At 39.5% G+C, this 14,446-nt stretch overlaps 2 protein-coding genes and 1 non-coding gene across 4 annotated transcripts; 1 reads left to right on the top strand and 2 right to left on the bottom strand.

Moving 5' to 3' along the window:
• Positions 1 to 101: 101 nt before the first annotated feature.
• LOC137943545 (uncharacterized) lies at positions 102 to 7,719 on the bottom strand. The gene is made up of 11 exons (XM_068789035.1): positions 7,492 to 7,719; positions 5,325 to 5,446; positions 4,292 to 4,736; positions 4,085 to 4,200; positions 3,195 to 3,984; positions 2,617 to 3,057; positions 2,230 to 2,421; positions 1,646 to 1,873; positions 1,196 to 1,547; positions 903 to 1,086; positions 102 to 779 (listed from the first exon to the last, which is right to left on the bottom strand). Exons 1-11 carry the CDS (start codon positions 7,678 to 7,680, stop codon positions 296 to 298), a joined length of 3,543 nt encoding a protein of 1,180 aa, XP_068645136.1. The 5' UTR covers positions 7,681 to 7,719; the 3' UTR covers positions 102 to 295.
• Positions 7,720 to 9,301: 1,582 nt separating this feature from the next.
• Positions 9,302 to 9,374, top strand: TRNAK-UUU (transfer RNA lysine (anticodon UUU)). The gene has a single exon. It is a non-coding gene; the product is annotated as a tRNA-Lys (tRNA).
• Positions 9,375 to 10,396: 1,022 nt separating this feature from the next.
• LOC137956869 (uncharacterized) lies at positions 10,397 to 14,353 on the bottom strand. 2 transcript variants are annotated; one of them, XR_011113279.1, is made up of 7 exons: positions 13,940 to 14,353; positions 13,249 to 13,316; positions 12,913 to 13,151; positions 12,373 to 12,450; positions 12,215 to 12,277; positions 10,970 to 11,118; positions 10,397 to 10,886 (listed from the first exon to the last, which is right to left on the bottom strand). XR_011113279.1 is itself a non-coding variant. In XM_068804526.1 (6 exons), the coding sequence occupies exons 1-6, from the start codon at positions 14,044 to 14,046 to the stop codon at positions 11,074 to 11,076; spliced, it is 600 nt and encodes a 199-aa protein (XP_068660627.1). In that variant the 5' UTR covers positions 14,047 to 14,353; the 3' UTR covers positions 10,863 to 11,073. The 2 variants fall into 2 exon arrangements, 1 of the variants encoding a protein (XP_068660627.1); XM_068804526.1 differs by having other exon boundaries at positions 10,863 to 11,118.
• Positions 14,354 to 14,446: the final 93 nt, after the last annotated feature.

Raw genomic sequence — 14,446 nt, 5'->3', positions numbered from 1 at the left:
CATCGTCCCCATCGTTTAATTAGCAAGAATATTGTCTGGCTGATGTGGGGATGATGAAAAGAATTATGTGAATATTAAACAAAATAAAAAAGGTTCACCAACCAACCTTCTCAAGCACTTTTATTGCTATATACATTTTCAACAATGACTTTCATGAATCATGATACATTTACAAATACTTTTTCTACCCACCAAAGTACAGGACTCTTTACACCAACCTATGAACAAATATTCATATATATATATATATATATCAATTATTCTATGTAAAGGGAAATTTAAGGAAGCCTTCTTGTTATACATTATCAATCAGAAAAGCATACCACTGCCTGTGAACCTGAACAGAGACTACAGACATCCTCAGCAGTGCCTGGGCAGCCTCCACCAACCGGTCTACCAGAATAACAGCCCCCACTCGCCTCAAAGCTTTCTCCGCCAATTCCCGTCCATGGGCTGAGCTTCCGCCAAGCACAACACCTCGTGCTGCTACACAGATAGCTTGAGTCACTTTTGAGAATACAGCGTCCTCAGCTCGCAGGCTCTTCAGCAATAGGCCTGCCATCATCTCTTTCCTTGACCGGAGCCTTTCCATGCCACCCGTGCCTTCATCACTCCCATCTGAAAAGGCCCGGTTACTGATTGCATCAATTATTTCAACGATGCCCACATCAGGGGAATTGTCAAGGAGCTCAAGGAGCATTTGGGCAGACTCAGAGATTATGGTATCCATGTCCAAGGGATTTGAGCTCTCACTGAGGAGTTGTCGAAGGACCAGTAAGCTGTAAAATGCCAGAAATAGTCGGGTTCTTGGGAGTCATATATAATGCAAACAAAAATGACAAAAAGAACAAATAGATTATGTCCAGATATTTGTAAGTTTTATGGTGGAGATAGTATTGCACCTCGTAGAGATGACAATGATTTTCTGAAGTTGGCTTTGAACAGCTCTCAATCTGAAAACATTAAGCTTAAGAGTCTCTGGTAGACTTTCCTCCGTAACGCCTTCAACACTACAGGCCAGCTTCAACAAACCAAGCCGCACAAATAAATCAACCTTCTCCCCCTTACATTCTGGATGTCTATCACCTACTCACAAATAAGAAAACACATTTTTAGAAGTAACCAGCTAAATTGGAGATTGCACTTCATGTTAACATAAAGATAGAGACAAACTTGCAATGGCCATCTGTAGTACCAGTGTCAATGCTCATGGGATGGGAAACAGATGTATTCCAGTTTGATGCCAGTGGAACTGCACCACCGGCTCGAATGGAGATGGCAGGATGAAGACCTTGAGAAGAGGAGGGAAGAGACCCATGGCTTGACATTAGATCAGAAAGAGAATCAACATGCTGTTGCCAGTCATGCTGTACACTGTTCTTCATGGAGCCAAACCACTGCACTGTTTGTGGTAGAGAACTCAGACAACCCGAGGGTAGTCCATAACGGTCAGCAAAAGCCTTCCTTAAATATTCAAAACCAGCTGCACCCTTTATGAAAGATTGCATCATTCTTATCCTCGCCTTACTAATTTCACGCTTCAGAATCTGCAAGACCATATCGTTGAAAGGACTGAATGATTTAAAGCAAGATTTTTTTTTTCCCGATCTAACAATATTTGTACAGTACAAGCGCAAAACCAAACCTGAGTTTGTTCTAAAACAAAGCGCAGAGCCTTAATAGCTGCAATGACAAAGGAATTATTTGAATTGTCATCAGATATGACTATTTCTGATAATTCATTTAAAAAGTTCTTATGGACTTCTTCCATTTCAGAGGTTCTTGCAGGGGCAGAAAGCTTCTGTAACGTGACCAAGGCATACTCCAGTATCATACCAAGATAACCAGTGTCACTGGCTCCAGACTTAAGCACCTAGTTGTAACAAAAAAAGAAAAAAATGTGTTAGTGCAAATAATAATAATATTTAAGAAAAATTGTAAATAATATGCAAGTCATTTCTACAACAGTACATCATAGCTGAAACAGAAGCTTGTGCAGATGATCCTCTATAAACCTAAGTAGTATGGTTCATCTACTGATGAGCAGATTCCTCAATATTTGACTATTAGACAGTTAAATGAAATGGCTAAAACTATGCTCAACTAACAAATGGAACTTCAGACTGAAGGGATCATGCCATCAATAGAAGTCTTTAACATAACTGTGCTCTCCAAATTGGTTGTTCCAATCTGCTAAAAGAAAACAGAATGGCAATACTAGCAAGATACCTGAGAGAAAATGTCAATATCAATGGTGTCCTGAATATCCTGCTTCCAGCTCCGGGGAGCAATCTCAAGGAGTTCATCCCTCATCTCCTTCACAAGCTGGACAATCCGCTCATAATCAGGTAGTTCCCCAAGTTTAATAGATTCCATAATGCCATCCCAGAAGGCCCTCTCCATTGTCTCCCTAATTTTTGCCTGCAAGAGAGAAGTTAAGATAAATCACAAACACGGCAATCACAACAACTTGCCAGGTTCTTGGAAAACCTAGCTATCAAGTTTATTCATTTCATTAAGGAATTAATAGGTTATGCTTGGAGAGACCACTCTCACTAGTTATCCTTCACATTACAGCAAAATCAAACTGGATGGCCATATTACGTATTAACTTACCTTGATATCAATCTGAACATCGCTGCTGTCACTAAAATTATCAACAAAAGCCTGAGGACCCTCATGGACAATTTCGTTTACAAGCACAATGTTTTCAGTAATTAGTCTTTCACTTGTAGGAGGATGAGTGTTTGCATTTTCTCCAGGTGTACTGAGACCAGCTTTGGGTTGGGAAGAATCATCTTTAAACAATGCCCGCACCACACGTCTTGACTTGCCAATGTCTTCAACCAATTTTTTGTCTTCCAAGTCAGGCTCAATAGACGAACTTGATGTAGAACATGACAAATTAGGAGGCGTGATTACTGATGTGGACCTACTTTCTTGTGTTTCAAAGAATTTAGACCGCGTATCCGAAAGAGCAGATTCCATCCGTTCAACACCAGCATTACCACTTAGGTGCTGCACCTTCTCCCTTAGCAACTTCTGATCTTCTGAAACCTAAAATATTGAGGAGACATTTATTTTTATGTGCCATCAAGTAATAAGCTTTTAACACTGCGCATACTATAAGCCTCACTTCATAGAAAGAGAAAAATATTTTGAGCATGAATTTTAAGCATTTGATAATACATTACCTGTTTTTTTATGGCCTTTAGATCATGAGTGAGATCACCGCTCTCCCCTTCGGGGGTTATCTTGCACTTTTGCATCATAGAAAGCTCAAGTTGGCACGCAGCTCTCACCAAATCCTCTTCAAGTGACCTAGCATCCTTAACTTTCCAAACAACAAAGCGGTACAAGTAAGAGCTCCATGTTGCATCAAAAACAGCCAATTGGGATCTAAATGTTCTTTGACTAGGCAATGGGGATGACTTCTGAAAGTTTTCAAACATTACACTTTCAGACAATTGTCTTGACGGGCCCATGCTGCTCTTACTTAAAGAACCCTCCAAAATAATATTTATCAACAATTCAAATTCTCTAATAAAGTTAAGAGCAGCCTCTGTAAGTGCACGCTCACATTCTCCTTGCCCATTAAAAACTGCATCAGGGTGCCCCAGGATCATATACGCACATAACACCAATCTTGCTGGATATCTACTTAAATTATTTGGTTGAGAACTTTTGGAGTCTTTACTAGGCCCTTTCCTAGCCACTCTACTTCGTTTTGGAGGAGAAGCAAGACGTTTGAGTAGATGATCGATGTTTTCCACATTCTCGGGACTGGTTTGTGAGACTTTGAAACGGTTTTCAAGGCGTTCCAACAAAGCCTTGACTGCCTGAATGGTAGGAACTGATTCCATACGGACAGCAAGCAGCTCAAATGGCATTAACTTAACAGAATTTTCATTTATTTCTAACGCCTCATATGTTTTAGCTAATGCAAAGGTAGTCTTCCTTGATTTCAAGAACTGCTTCCAGCACCTGAAAACCAATGTGATCCTCAATAAACATTGAAAAGAATTAAAAGGGAAGCCATAACCAAGGAAAAAAAGAAGCTAAAACTTAATCCTATCCAACATACCTGGCTAATTTTCTAGATAGAAAATCAGCATGTCTGTACATCTTATTCCGTTTACTATGAGAAGAGCAATGAGGGCTTCCTCTCTGCCTCAAATACTCTGCCCTTTGCCACTTAGCCTGCTCATTATAAAAGTCTCGTCACTAGATAATAACAAGCATGCTAAAAAGAAATAAAATAAGTCAATGAAAAGCTTACTCTCAGACTCACCCTTTGAAGCCGATCTTCCAATCGGTCTTTCATCCGTCTCCTCTGAATCTCCCTTTGATGATTGACTGACTTAGCGACTCTTCGTACCTGCAATACTCTTGCACGAGCCCGTGTCTTCTCAGCTTCTAATAATCCCAACCGCTTCTCCTCTGCAGAGGCTCGCTTCTGACAAATTGAAGCATAGATACACTCTTTGTACTTTTTCTCTTGAATCATCCTTTGTGACAGGGATTTTGCTGTTCTCTCTTGAGCTAAAGCCTTCCTCTGTCGATGAGCTTTAAGAAGAAGCATGCGGTTCAGCTCAGCCTGTTGCACACGTGATTCTACCTTGGTGCCTAGCTCCTCTCTTTCCTTCTCGAATCGCATCTCTACACCAGTCTTTGCAGCTTTTCGCAGTTCATCCAGCCGAGCTAGCCTCATCTGAGCTTCCATCAAGATACTCAACCTGTTGTTGGAAGAAAAGCTGCACTATTAGAATTAAAAAAATAATGAACTGCAGAAAATTAACACTAAGGAATATTTGGTAATAAGAACAGATTTTTGTTTAGAAACACAACAAGAACAGAATTATGCTAATCTTGAACCAGTATGTTGAGTGTCAACTTTAACAAGTAACGGTGTCAAAGGTTGAGATCAGTGGGCTCATGATGATTGAGTGTGTGAGGGAATATGTGTGTCTGTGCGTTTGTAGAGAGAAAGAGAGAATGCCAAAGTAACATTTTAGAAAATGCAGATGTGTTTTTTTTTTCTTTTTTTGGAAAAGAGAAATGTATTTTCTTTGCATATATTTACACAGTTCCTTGGAAGGAAAAACAACTGAAGTGCAAAACAAAACCAACTTGACACTTAAGACACAGGACCTTAAAAACTCATAATCCTTTAAATCTCATACTGAGTACTTTCTGATTGACTTACATTTTATTCCTAGAGATCTCCATTATTATAATTGGCAAAGTCATCAAATTAACAATGTTTAAAAGAACAAAAAACAACAAGACAAGACAAAATAGTCAAACTTGAATGCATGAAACACCTTTTCTGTTGAGCTGCATGAAGTTTTGCTTCAAGGCGTTGACCGAGATCTTCATCTTGAGAGGACCATGAAGGGCTCCTGGGCTTTGGACGGGCCTTGCTTGATAACCACTCATGAAATTGCTGCATGCATTTCATGGTTTCTGTCAGTTCCATGAGTTTCCGTTTCAACTTTTAAAACTCCTATTAGTGATAACTCCACAGAATAGGAGTGACAAAATATATAGCTTTTAAATAATTCACATGCAATTTTAGACCACAAGCTCAACTTGTGATGCAAAATGATGAAATAACTAATCTGAGATTCAGATATACTGAACAAGAAACAAATATTGACAACACCAATAAGCTCTAAATTTTTTTTTAAAACATTAGGATTTCATATGGCTACCAGTCTACTGGACCTTTCGAGGCAATTGTCAGACTTAAATATCCTACTGAAAGTACTACTCTCATGAGCAACAAAGGTGGAAATCATTCTTCACTGCTATCAATCCTTCATTTCCTTGAAACTTCTATTAGCAAATTCAACCTCTTCTCTATCCTCAGTGGCGGAGCCAAAAACTTTTGGGTAGGTCAAAATATATTGATTGTCCTCCTAGTGGTTTTCCCCTGCCTATCCTCATTGCATACAAACCTCCTCTTTGTGTCTTTATCATGTTAGGCTTTTTGTTTAACAACAAAAGTAAGATAAAATCAAATAATTATCAGAGGATCACATTTCATAATTATTAAATATCAAGAACCATCTAGCTGATTGATAATTGACATGGAGAATATTTCACTCTAACTGTTGCAGTGTCTTGTGAGAAGGTCAATTATGCCTATAATCAATCTTATAATTGAACATATCGTAGCCAGTAATGTTACTTCTTTTTTTCTGAGAGTAAACTATATTACACATGAATTCCTTTTCTGGAAGTAAAAAATAGTAACATACAAGTTTCTGTTTGATACTTGGTTACGCGTGAATAAGCATAAGGACCAACAAGAGTGCAGCAGGATTATGTTCCAAATATGATTGCAAGACCAAACCCTCTTAACAGATGAAGCTCAATCAAGTGTTTGCTCTCTAGTTGGGCAGCCTAGTGAACCAAGAGATGAGGCACAAGTTTAACTATCAACTCCCACAGTCATATTAGTCCTGCTTTTAAATATATGATGATAACATAACAATACATCACTTAGACGGGCAATGAGTTGAGTTTGGGTCAGGAATGGGTTGGCTCAGGATAAACAAGTCCTTAACTGGGTTCACCCAAACCCTGGTTATTTATTTATTGGGTCAGTTCACCTGCGTCCAACAACTCGTCCAACATAGTTCATTAAAATGCAAAAGGAAAAAAATGGTGGGCCCTTCTTGTGCAGGATGAAGTGCATATCAGCCGTACAAATCGAACCGGAAATTCCCGGGCTACAAATCGCACGAGACCGTAGATCCGACGCATCAACAAAAAGCAATTGCAGACTTGGAGGGCTAAGCTTGCGGCTTTTAACACGTGGAGCCACTTCGACGACTCGACGTGCGAGGAAAGTAAAGGAAAAAAGATGGAGGAAGAGGAATTTAGTTTCCGTTTTTTTCATTTTCTTTTCTTCGAAGAGAAAAGATTTATTTTTAATTTTTGTGCCTTACTCCGCGCGAGAAAAGGCGAAAAAAATGATCTTTATAAAAACGAAACTGCAAAGACAAACTCGGAACGAAGAAAACACTGGCCTTAGCAAAGCACTTTAATTTTCCAATGGTCTAATTGCTAGAGTCTACTGAGAGTTTAAAATAAAACTGAGCATAGCAACAAAGAGAAGAAAACAGCGCAAAAAGAGAAGAAGAAAAAATCAAGAAAACAAGTAGTCAAAGTTTTAAATTGAAGAAGAATACGCCTGATACTACATGGAAAGAGAATCTAATCCCCCCTCCGAGACCCGAAAAAGTACATGCGGAAGATAAGAATTGTTACCTAAAATATTCTAGAAAGGAGACGAAACACCTAAAGAAATTCGATGGCAGAAAAACTTGAAAGACGAGTTCAATTTCAGAAAGACAAAAGGTAAAATTTATGCGGCCATGTCAGATTATTGATACAAACAATAAACCGAACCACGAACCAAAACGCTATAGGATAGAAAGATCAACAACTAGAACTCGATCATCGACGGTTAATTGAAGTTACCTGTCTCCGAAGATCGGCTTCCTTCAGCTTAGTTTCGATATCTTCGGCACTCAAAGGAGTTTTCGTCTCCAAAAGCCGTTCCCTTATTCGCTTCGGCACCTTCCCCGGAGAAGATGAACCTATCCCCGGAAATTCCAACGCTATACCGGCGACCACGCCGGACTCCGATAACTCGATTCCCGCAGCCATGGATCATCCGCCAAGACACAATCGTTATTACGTTTCAGAGAAGAGAGAAACGAATAAAAGCCAATAAAGAAGGCAGCGTTGGAGTGAGCCAACGGCTATTTAGTTCAGAAGCCGCACATTCATATTGACTAAAATACCCACATACTTTAAATTAATACTCCACGTTTTAGATAAAAAAATTAAGAAATTAAATTATTGAGATGGGCTATTGGCGTCCATCGGACGTAAAAGATGAGGAGTACTGCAGACTTCTGACTTCTCGAATGGTATCCGAAGAGCGTTCGGTGGCCAGCGTTCTTTACCGGGAAGCAAATTAGCCAACGCAACTCAAACGTGCATTTACAAAATTGCCATTCCTAGCACTATTATGACGAAAATGACCTCTTCATTTTCGTCATAATTCTACCAAACCGGAGACCGTCAGACTGATCATCTAATCCGCCCGTTGTATCTGATCCATCGTTGGACATGTGGACAGAGGACTTTTCCAAGGAATACGAGGGCATTTAAGTCAAAATAAAAAGAAACAGAAAACAATAAATTAAACTAAAAGAGACGGACTATACCGTAATTTCGTTGACCAGTGGGACGGTGGACGCGTCGCTTCGCCGTCACCGCTATTCGGTGACGCGACTAGAAATCACCGTTGCCGTCTAAAACGCGTCCTTTGCCAATTGGTGTCTCTTCCTATGCGGTCCCAGACACATTGTTATGGTCCTAATGAAGGAATTACCTAACCCTACCCTCTGAATTCCCAACGCATGCGTTAGTCGTGCCATCTAATTGAATTAACTACTACGGCAGCCAGAATCACAAATTCACGCAATCCGTTTCCGACGTTAGGCAAATGCTTGGCAAAACTCATTTTCTTTTCCAGATTTATTCCCACGTCGCTGCACGAGCTGCGTTTGTTTGGTTGTTTTTCTCTCGCACACGTGGGATGTTTGGTTTTGCTTTCTTCTCTCGCCCGTCGTCTTTAATAGTAGCGTTCTTTTCGGCGTGGGCCCAAAGAAAGGTATTTTGCTGAGCTGAGCCAAACACGGCGATTCATAAGTCAGCAGTAGTCGAGAAAACGAAAACGAAGAGAACGCCGACCACGAACTTCGCCGATATCGCCAAAGTGAAAAGACGTGAATGCCCTCAGCTCTTGTTAATGCTCGCGTCTACGCGTCGGCGACGTGTCCTCTCATCGTCGTGGCTCCGAACGGGTTCGTTCTCGATTGTTGACAGCTCACGCAGCTCCTCAAATGGTGGCTCGAACCCCGGGGAATTTGGCTTATAAATCTTGGGGGGGCGGGGGGGGATTTTCATTTTAATCTGAATCTTGTGTGTGTTAAGAGACCAGACAGGAAACAGAAATTTCTGCAATGACTTCTCGTACAATAGCAGCCAATTTTAATTGGATTAGTTGAGAATCTCCTTCGTTATTAAAGAAATTGGATAGGCAGTTTTAAGTCATTTTTGGAGTTTTAATACCTGTACTTGTACGCCAATACCGGTTCCCGTCCCTCTTGGAGGAACGCATTAACAATGGTATGCTCATATTTCAATACCAACATTTACTCTGTATTTCTTATATTTGCCGTCTTATAATAACATTCACTCTTTATTTCTTAAATATGCCGTCTTAGCTCAGCTGGTAGAGCGTATGGCTTTTAACCATGTGGTCGTGGGTTCGATTCCCACAGACGGCGTGTATTAGTGAATATTTATGTTTTGAATTTTACAGTTTCGACTTAAATCCTATAACATAACAGGCATGAAAAAATAAGAGATTACCATTTGTGCAATTTAACAGGGAAACAATCATCAGTTTATATGTATTTTCTCTCTATGGAATAATTCTCTGTGATCTCTCGCTAGTACTGGTTCATTTTCTGAAAAGAATCCGATGAGTCTCACCGGAGATGTCGGAGTGAATATCTGAATAAATATGCACGGGGCACTTCAACAGCGTGATGCAATCTCAAGAAAACGCTATCTTGCTCATGTAACACGACTTAAGGCGAAGAAGGTACCGGTGGAAACTGGCATTCTAACCCTTGTGGATTCAGTTCAGTAGTAGTCATAGAAGTAGACTGATTATCTTCAATTTTTCTTGATCGAAAGAACCTTAAATTGAATCAAACTCCCGAGAGAAAAGGGCCTTATCTCCTTCAAGGTTTTGTAATGCAAGTAAACACTATCCTATCGCAATCTTCCATGGCCCTTTTCTGGTTTAAGTAGAGTCTTATCAGTTTTTTTATGGAAGGCCTTATCATGTGTTTGTCTTTTCGTCTCCTATTATATTGTTGTGTTATATCAATCAATAAAATCCGCCAAAAAACAAACAAAATAGAATACTGATACAGGTAATTGGACAAAACGGAAACAGAAGCAACGTACTGCATATGACCAATCAAGACTTTATGCAAACCTCAGTACTTCAATTCAAAGAGCATCAATATATGAGTGCTACAAAAAAACTTCCGCAGGTACATAGCGCAAAGTAATGCGAACTCTGAGAACACGAATTCAACTTCGTCCAGAGGCCATTCCCATGGACATCATCAGCCTAGTCAAATAACCCAAATCACCGCACAAGCTTTCTCAATATGCATGACTTGGATGGAAAAAAAGGCCCTTCCAGGAGGAGACGATCAAACCTTTAAACCTTATCCGCTGCCTCGTGAATTTCAGCTAGTGTTATCATTATTCATTCATCTCACCTCAAAGGAAATAAATTTCACCCAAACTTTTGAGTACAAGTAAATTAAAACCTTTCCATTTAACAGCAACCAAAAGCACAAATACATTTCCTTAAACTAGATTATACTAAAATAAACTTTTCACTTTCTAGTTCGGGTAGTTGACGCTTATGTAGTGGAGCAAAAGAAGCAAAAGATTTCTTGTGATCAAGAGTTACTTCCTAGTCCCCTTTTCTTTTCTTGCGCTCCAACTTTACTAGGCAGAGACCCCAAAAAACAAAACTAGAAACATCAGCAGTCGTGACATTTGTTTATGCTTCAACCAAATCGATTACATAAAGTAGGCATCTAATGGTTCATCAAGCATGTTAGAAACTTGAGAATATAATGCAGTAGCATCCTACTGACCAAGATGAGCACATTTCATCTGGGGGAGCGAAAATTGATTTAGGTCTCAAAGCCAGACAGGTCACCATTCATCTCTACCTCATACTCTAAAAAACTGAGAAGCTGCACGTGCTGCCACATGATTACATTGAAGCCATTTTCAGCATAGATGAGTAAAAAAAACAAAAACTAAATTAAAAACACTTTTAACTTACAGAGGCTCATACTAGCTGAAAAACAGAAGACCATCAATCTGAGTCACATGTGGATGGACAAGTTCCAAAGCAAAATAATAACACACTGATGTTTTCGGAAATTTCTAGACCCTAGAATCCAATGCTAACAATATTTTCTTCCTGGGACCCTGCAAAACATCCAGACGACCAGAATTTTATGTCAGTATTTATCGTAAGAACATTGCATAAATCATCAAATAACATTTTCTCCAATGGAATGAAAGCCACGATAAAAACCTTTTATCTTTTCAAAATAAAAGGGAGAACATACATTTAAAAAAAACAGATCCTTTTTCCCTTGACCAAACTAGCTTAACTCAGACTAAAACTTGACAGATGGTAAATGCATTGCAACTGGAGAAATACATGCAATTCTCGCACACAAGAGAGAGAAAGAGAGAAAGAGAGAAAGAGAGAGAGAGAGAGAGAGAACCAAAACTAAAAAGGAATTCCGTTGCAGGAGAACAATCAATAGAATTTCCTGTATCAGATCAGAATAAACTAGGACCAAAATAAAGCATTATTGAGTCAAACTCTCCCATGGTGTTGGGTAAAAAGTAATTTATTTGAATGGCTATGAGACTGCATATCCTTCCATATTCGAAAATCAACCAGGCTACTACTTTTGCAGCACAAATAATCCAAGAGATGGATCAAAATGGAGCGACCAAATAAAATAGGTACAAGAGGACAGCAGAATCATGACCTCCCTGAGCACAGATAACTACATTCATTTGGTATGAAAAATCACAAGCAGATCAAGGCAGTAGCTCAGAAACATTGGACTAAAGCCAACTACTAACATGTGAATTATCTACAAGAAACTATCTCAATTGGAATGTTTTACAATATTTAGCCAACTTCAAGTAAAGCAGCAGACTTTCTGATGATGCCAAAACAAACATGTGATTGCTACAAGGCAAGGCCTTCACATTCTGTTGCTAATAATGATTGATTTTATTCAAAAAACAAAAATTGTAAATTCAAAGAACAACAAGATGTTGCATACCCTCTTGAGCTAGAGTGTCCACTATACAAAAAGGCTTATAAATATGCTAAAATACATACTGTAAGGCATGACTCAACTCGAGCTTCTAATTTCCGCATTTTGTTTGTCTTTTTGTCTTTTTTTTTTTTTTTGAAAGTTCCTGTTCGTTTGTCTTTTTTGTACCAAATTTATCCACGAACTTCATCTGATTCAAGAAAAGAGCTTGTAAGACGTACCATAGGAATTCCTAGAGCCTTAAGGTCCTCATCTTTCATGTGAAGAAGAGCTGTCATATCAATCTGTTTAAAACAGAAACTGCACTAAGTCAAACTAATCAGATAGCTAGATAAATGCAAGTTCTGCTGGTAAGGATAAGCATCTTTAAACTATGTACCTCCTCTGCTTGAAATGAAATCAGATACTTCTCAAGCCCAAGAGAATGCAGCAAACCCTCAATTGTAGTTTTATCAACCTGTAGAATTTCACACCTGATTTAGGGAAAAAATAAAGAAAATAACCAACCTACTCCCCCTTAGACCCTCATTTGACACATCAATTACCACTTGAGAGGAAGGGGAGGGAGAGAGAGAGAGAGAGAGAGAGAGAGCAATGAACTCCAGAGATTCTCAAATCAAGACATCAATGGTTTGGACTTTATAAAGAAAAGATGTTCGAGATGGTTGAGACAAGTTTGATGATGACCCCACTTGCACCAGTTGAAAAGGTTTTGCCAATATTAGGAAGGGTAAAGCAAGTAATGAATGGGAGTTGAAGATGACACTCGTAAAGCAAAACTAGATAAAACCAATTACAGATGAAACTAGCAAATGATAGAGTTGGCACAAGGCTCTAATGATAGTGCTAGACAATGAATATATTTATTTGCAATAACCATTTGCCTTCTTATATCTCAGAAAAAAGTTGGAATAGCAACCTGTTTCACTTCTGGGACAGATGCATCAACAGATATGCTTTTTTTGGCAGGTCTAACCCTCTCTGACACTGGCTTAGCCCTAGGTGGATCAGCATTAGCTGGTTGTGGATGCATCATGCCTGCTAGCTTATCCCGTAGATCACGCCCTCCACCAAGAGAAGCACTTCCCCGCAGATATGTTTGTCGTGTCCCCTTTCTTAGGAGCTTTAACCGCAGATCTTTAGAACCAATTTTGGGATCTTGATACACCCAGCAACACAGTCAACAATATAACAAAAAAAATGAAATAAACTCACAAAAATCAAAAAGCTTGATAAGTAGCAAGACTTTATGTACTTGAAACTTGTGATTTTTCATCGTCTTCAAAAAGATCATGTTCCCACTTGTCATCTATCTGCCGTTGCCTGCATATCAGATAGATTTCTAGAATCAATGGAAAAATGAAAGAATAATCCCACGAACTCCAGGGCAATCAAGATAAAGTTTAGGTGAAGTGATGGCTCTCAATTATTTGGTTATGTCTCTTCATTCCTTTAACAAACAAATCGAGAAGTCTAGGAGGTGCTCTTAAGAAAACCACTCATCAAGTCGACTCTTGGGTCACTCTCCAAGACAAGAACAATGAATATTTCCTGTCTTACGTACTCATTTTCTGATGATGAAATTTTTATTTCATCCGACTAGACAAAATCAGAAAGACCCCAACCAACTCATATATATCCAGTATGGATCAGTCGGATGTGACAAAAAATTCGATGGAATAATCAAATAACAGTATCGGTGTTATCAACCTTTGTCACGAACTCCTACGCTCCCCTTTGTCACTAAAAGCATCCATCAACGTGCAGATAAACCGACCGCCTCATCAGCCCTAACAAGCAGGGTAGGCCATTCACATCACATCATTATCTTGTCCCAAGATTCAAGTTTTTTGCCACACCCCAATATCCTTAACACTCAACTCGGATTCCGATGAATATTTGAAAAGCCATTGAACATCGAAGCATAAAGGAAATAGAAACCCTACCTCTTTCCCTGAACCTGAAGAGAGCGGCCGTGATCGTCTTCCATATTACCATCAAGACGCTCTCTCAGAGACCTTTTGCCCCCCGCAGTAACCCGATCGGCGTACATAACAACGAACAAACCCTAGACCAAAATTGCGGCTGCAATGACCCTAATCTAGGGAAGGTTCGCGGTACAAGCAGAGAGGGAAAAGCTCCTTTTTCCAGTCCCGAGTCCGATCTCAGAAACAGATTCAAGCAGACCGAGCGAGACTAGTTTTTGGCTTTCGGATCGAGGTGGATAAGAATGAAAGAGGGTTAAGGGCTTTAAGTCTGTGCATGTGACAAAAAACGCCTCTTGCGTGACTAATATGGCGGCACTTCCTGGACTCGATTGTTTTGGGCGATTTCCTCTAATGAGTGTAAAAAACGTTCAATGCTTGGTTGTCACACAAAAAGAAATGGTAGTTGGCAATAGTCTTTTAGTTTATATAGAAAGGTACCTGGTAAAGCGAGTTGGACTCATCTGA

Source organism: Aristolochia californica, unplaced genomic scaffold (genome assembly GCF_029961685.1).
Source record: "Aristolochia californica isolate CCGP_79_NKW_82.1479 unplaced genomic scaffold, dmAriCali1.0.hap1 SCAF_1, whole genome shotgun sequence".
Lineage (NCBI taxonomy): Eukaryota > Viridiplantae > Streptophyta > Magnoliopsida > Piperales > Aristolochiaceae > Aristolochia > Aristolochia californica.
The sequence above is the reverse complement of the archived record's forward strand: the minus strand, read 5'-3'. Positions and strand labels throughout refer to the sequence as shown.

Coding starts and splice junctions, on each gene's coding strand:
- LOC137943545 (XM_068789035.1), bottom strand. CDS start 7,680: ATGGCTGCGGGAATCGAGTTATCGGAGTCCGGCGTGGTCGCCGGTATA. Junction 5,447..7,491: donor AAGCCGATCTTCGGAGACAG/GTAACTTCAATT, acceptor AAATGCATGCAG/CAATTTCATGAGTGGTTATC. Junction 1,548..1,645: donor TTGTTTTAGAACAAACTCAG/GTTTGGTTTTGC, acceptor ATGGTCTTGCAG/ATTCTGAAGCGTGAAATTAG.
- LOC137956869 (XM_068804526.1), bottom strand. CDS start 14,046: ATGTACGCCGATCGGGTTACTGCGGGGGGCAAAAGGTCTCTGAGAGAG. Junction 13,152..13,248: donor TGAAAAATCACAAGTTTCAA/GTACATAAAGTC, acceptor GGGTGTATCAAG/ATCCCAAAATTGGTTCTAAA. Junction 12,278..12,372: donor TTTCATTTCAAGCAGAGGAG/GTACATAGTTTA, acceptor TGTTTTAAACAG/ATTGATATGACAGCTCTTCT.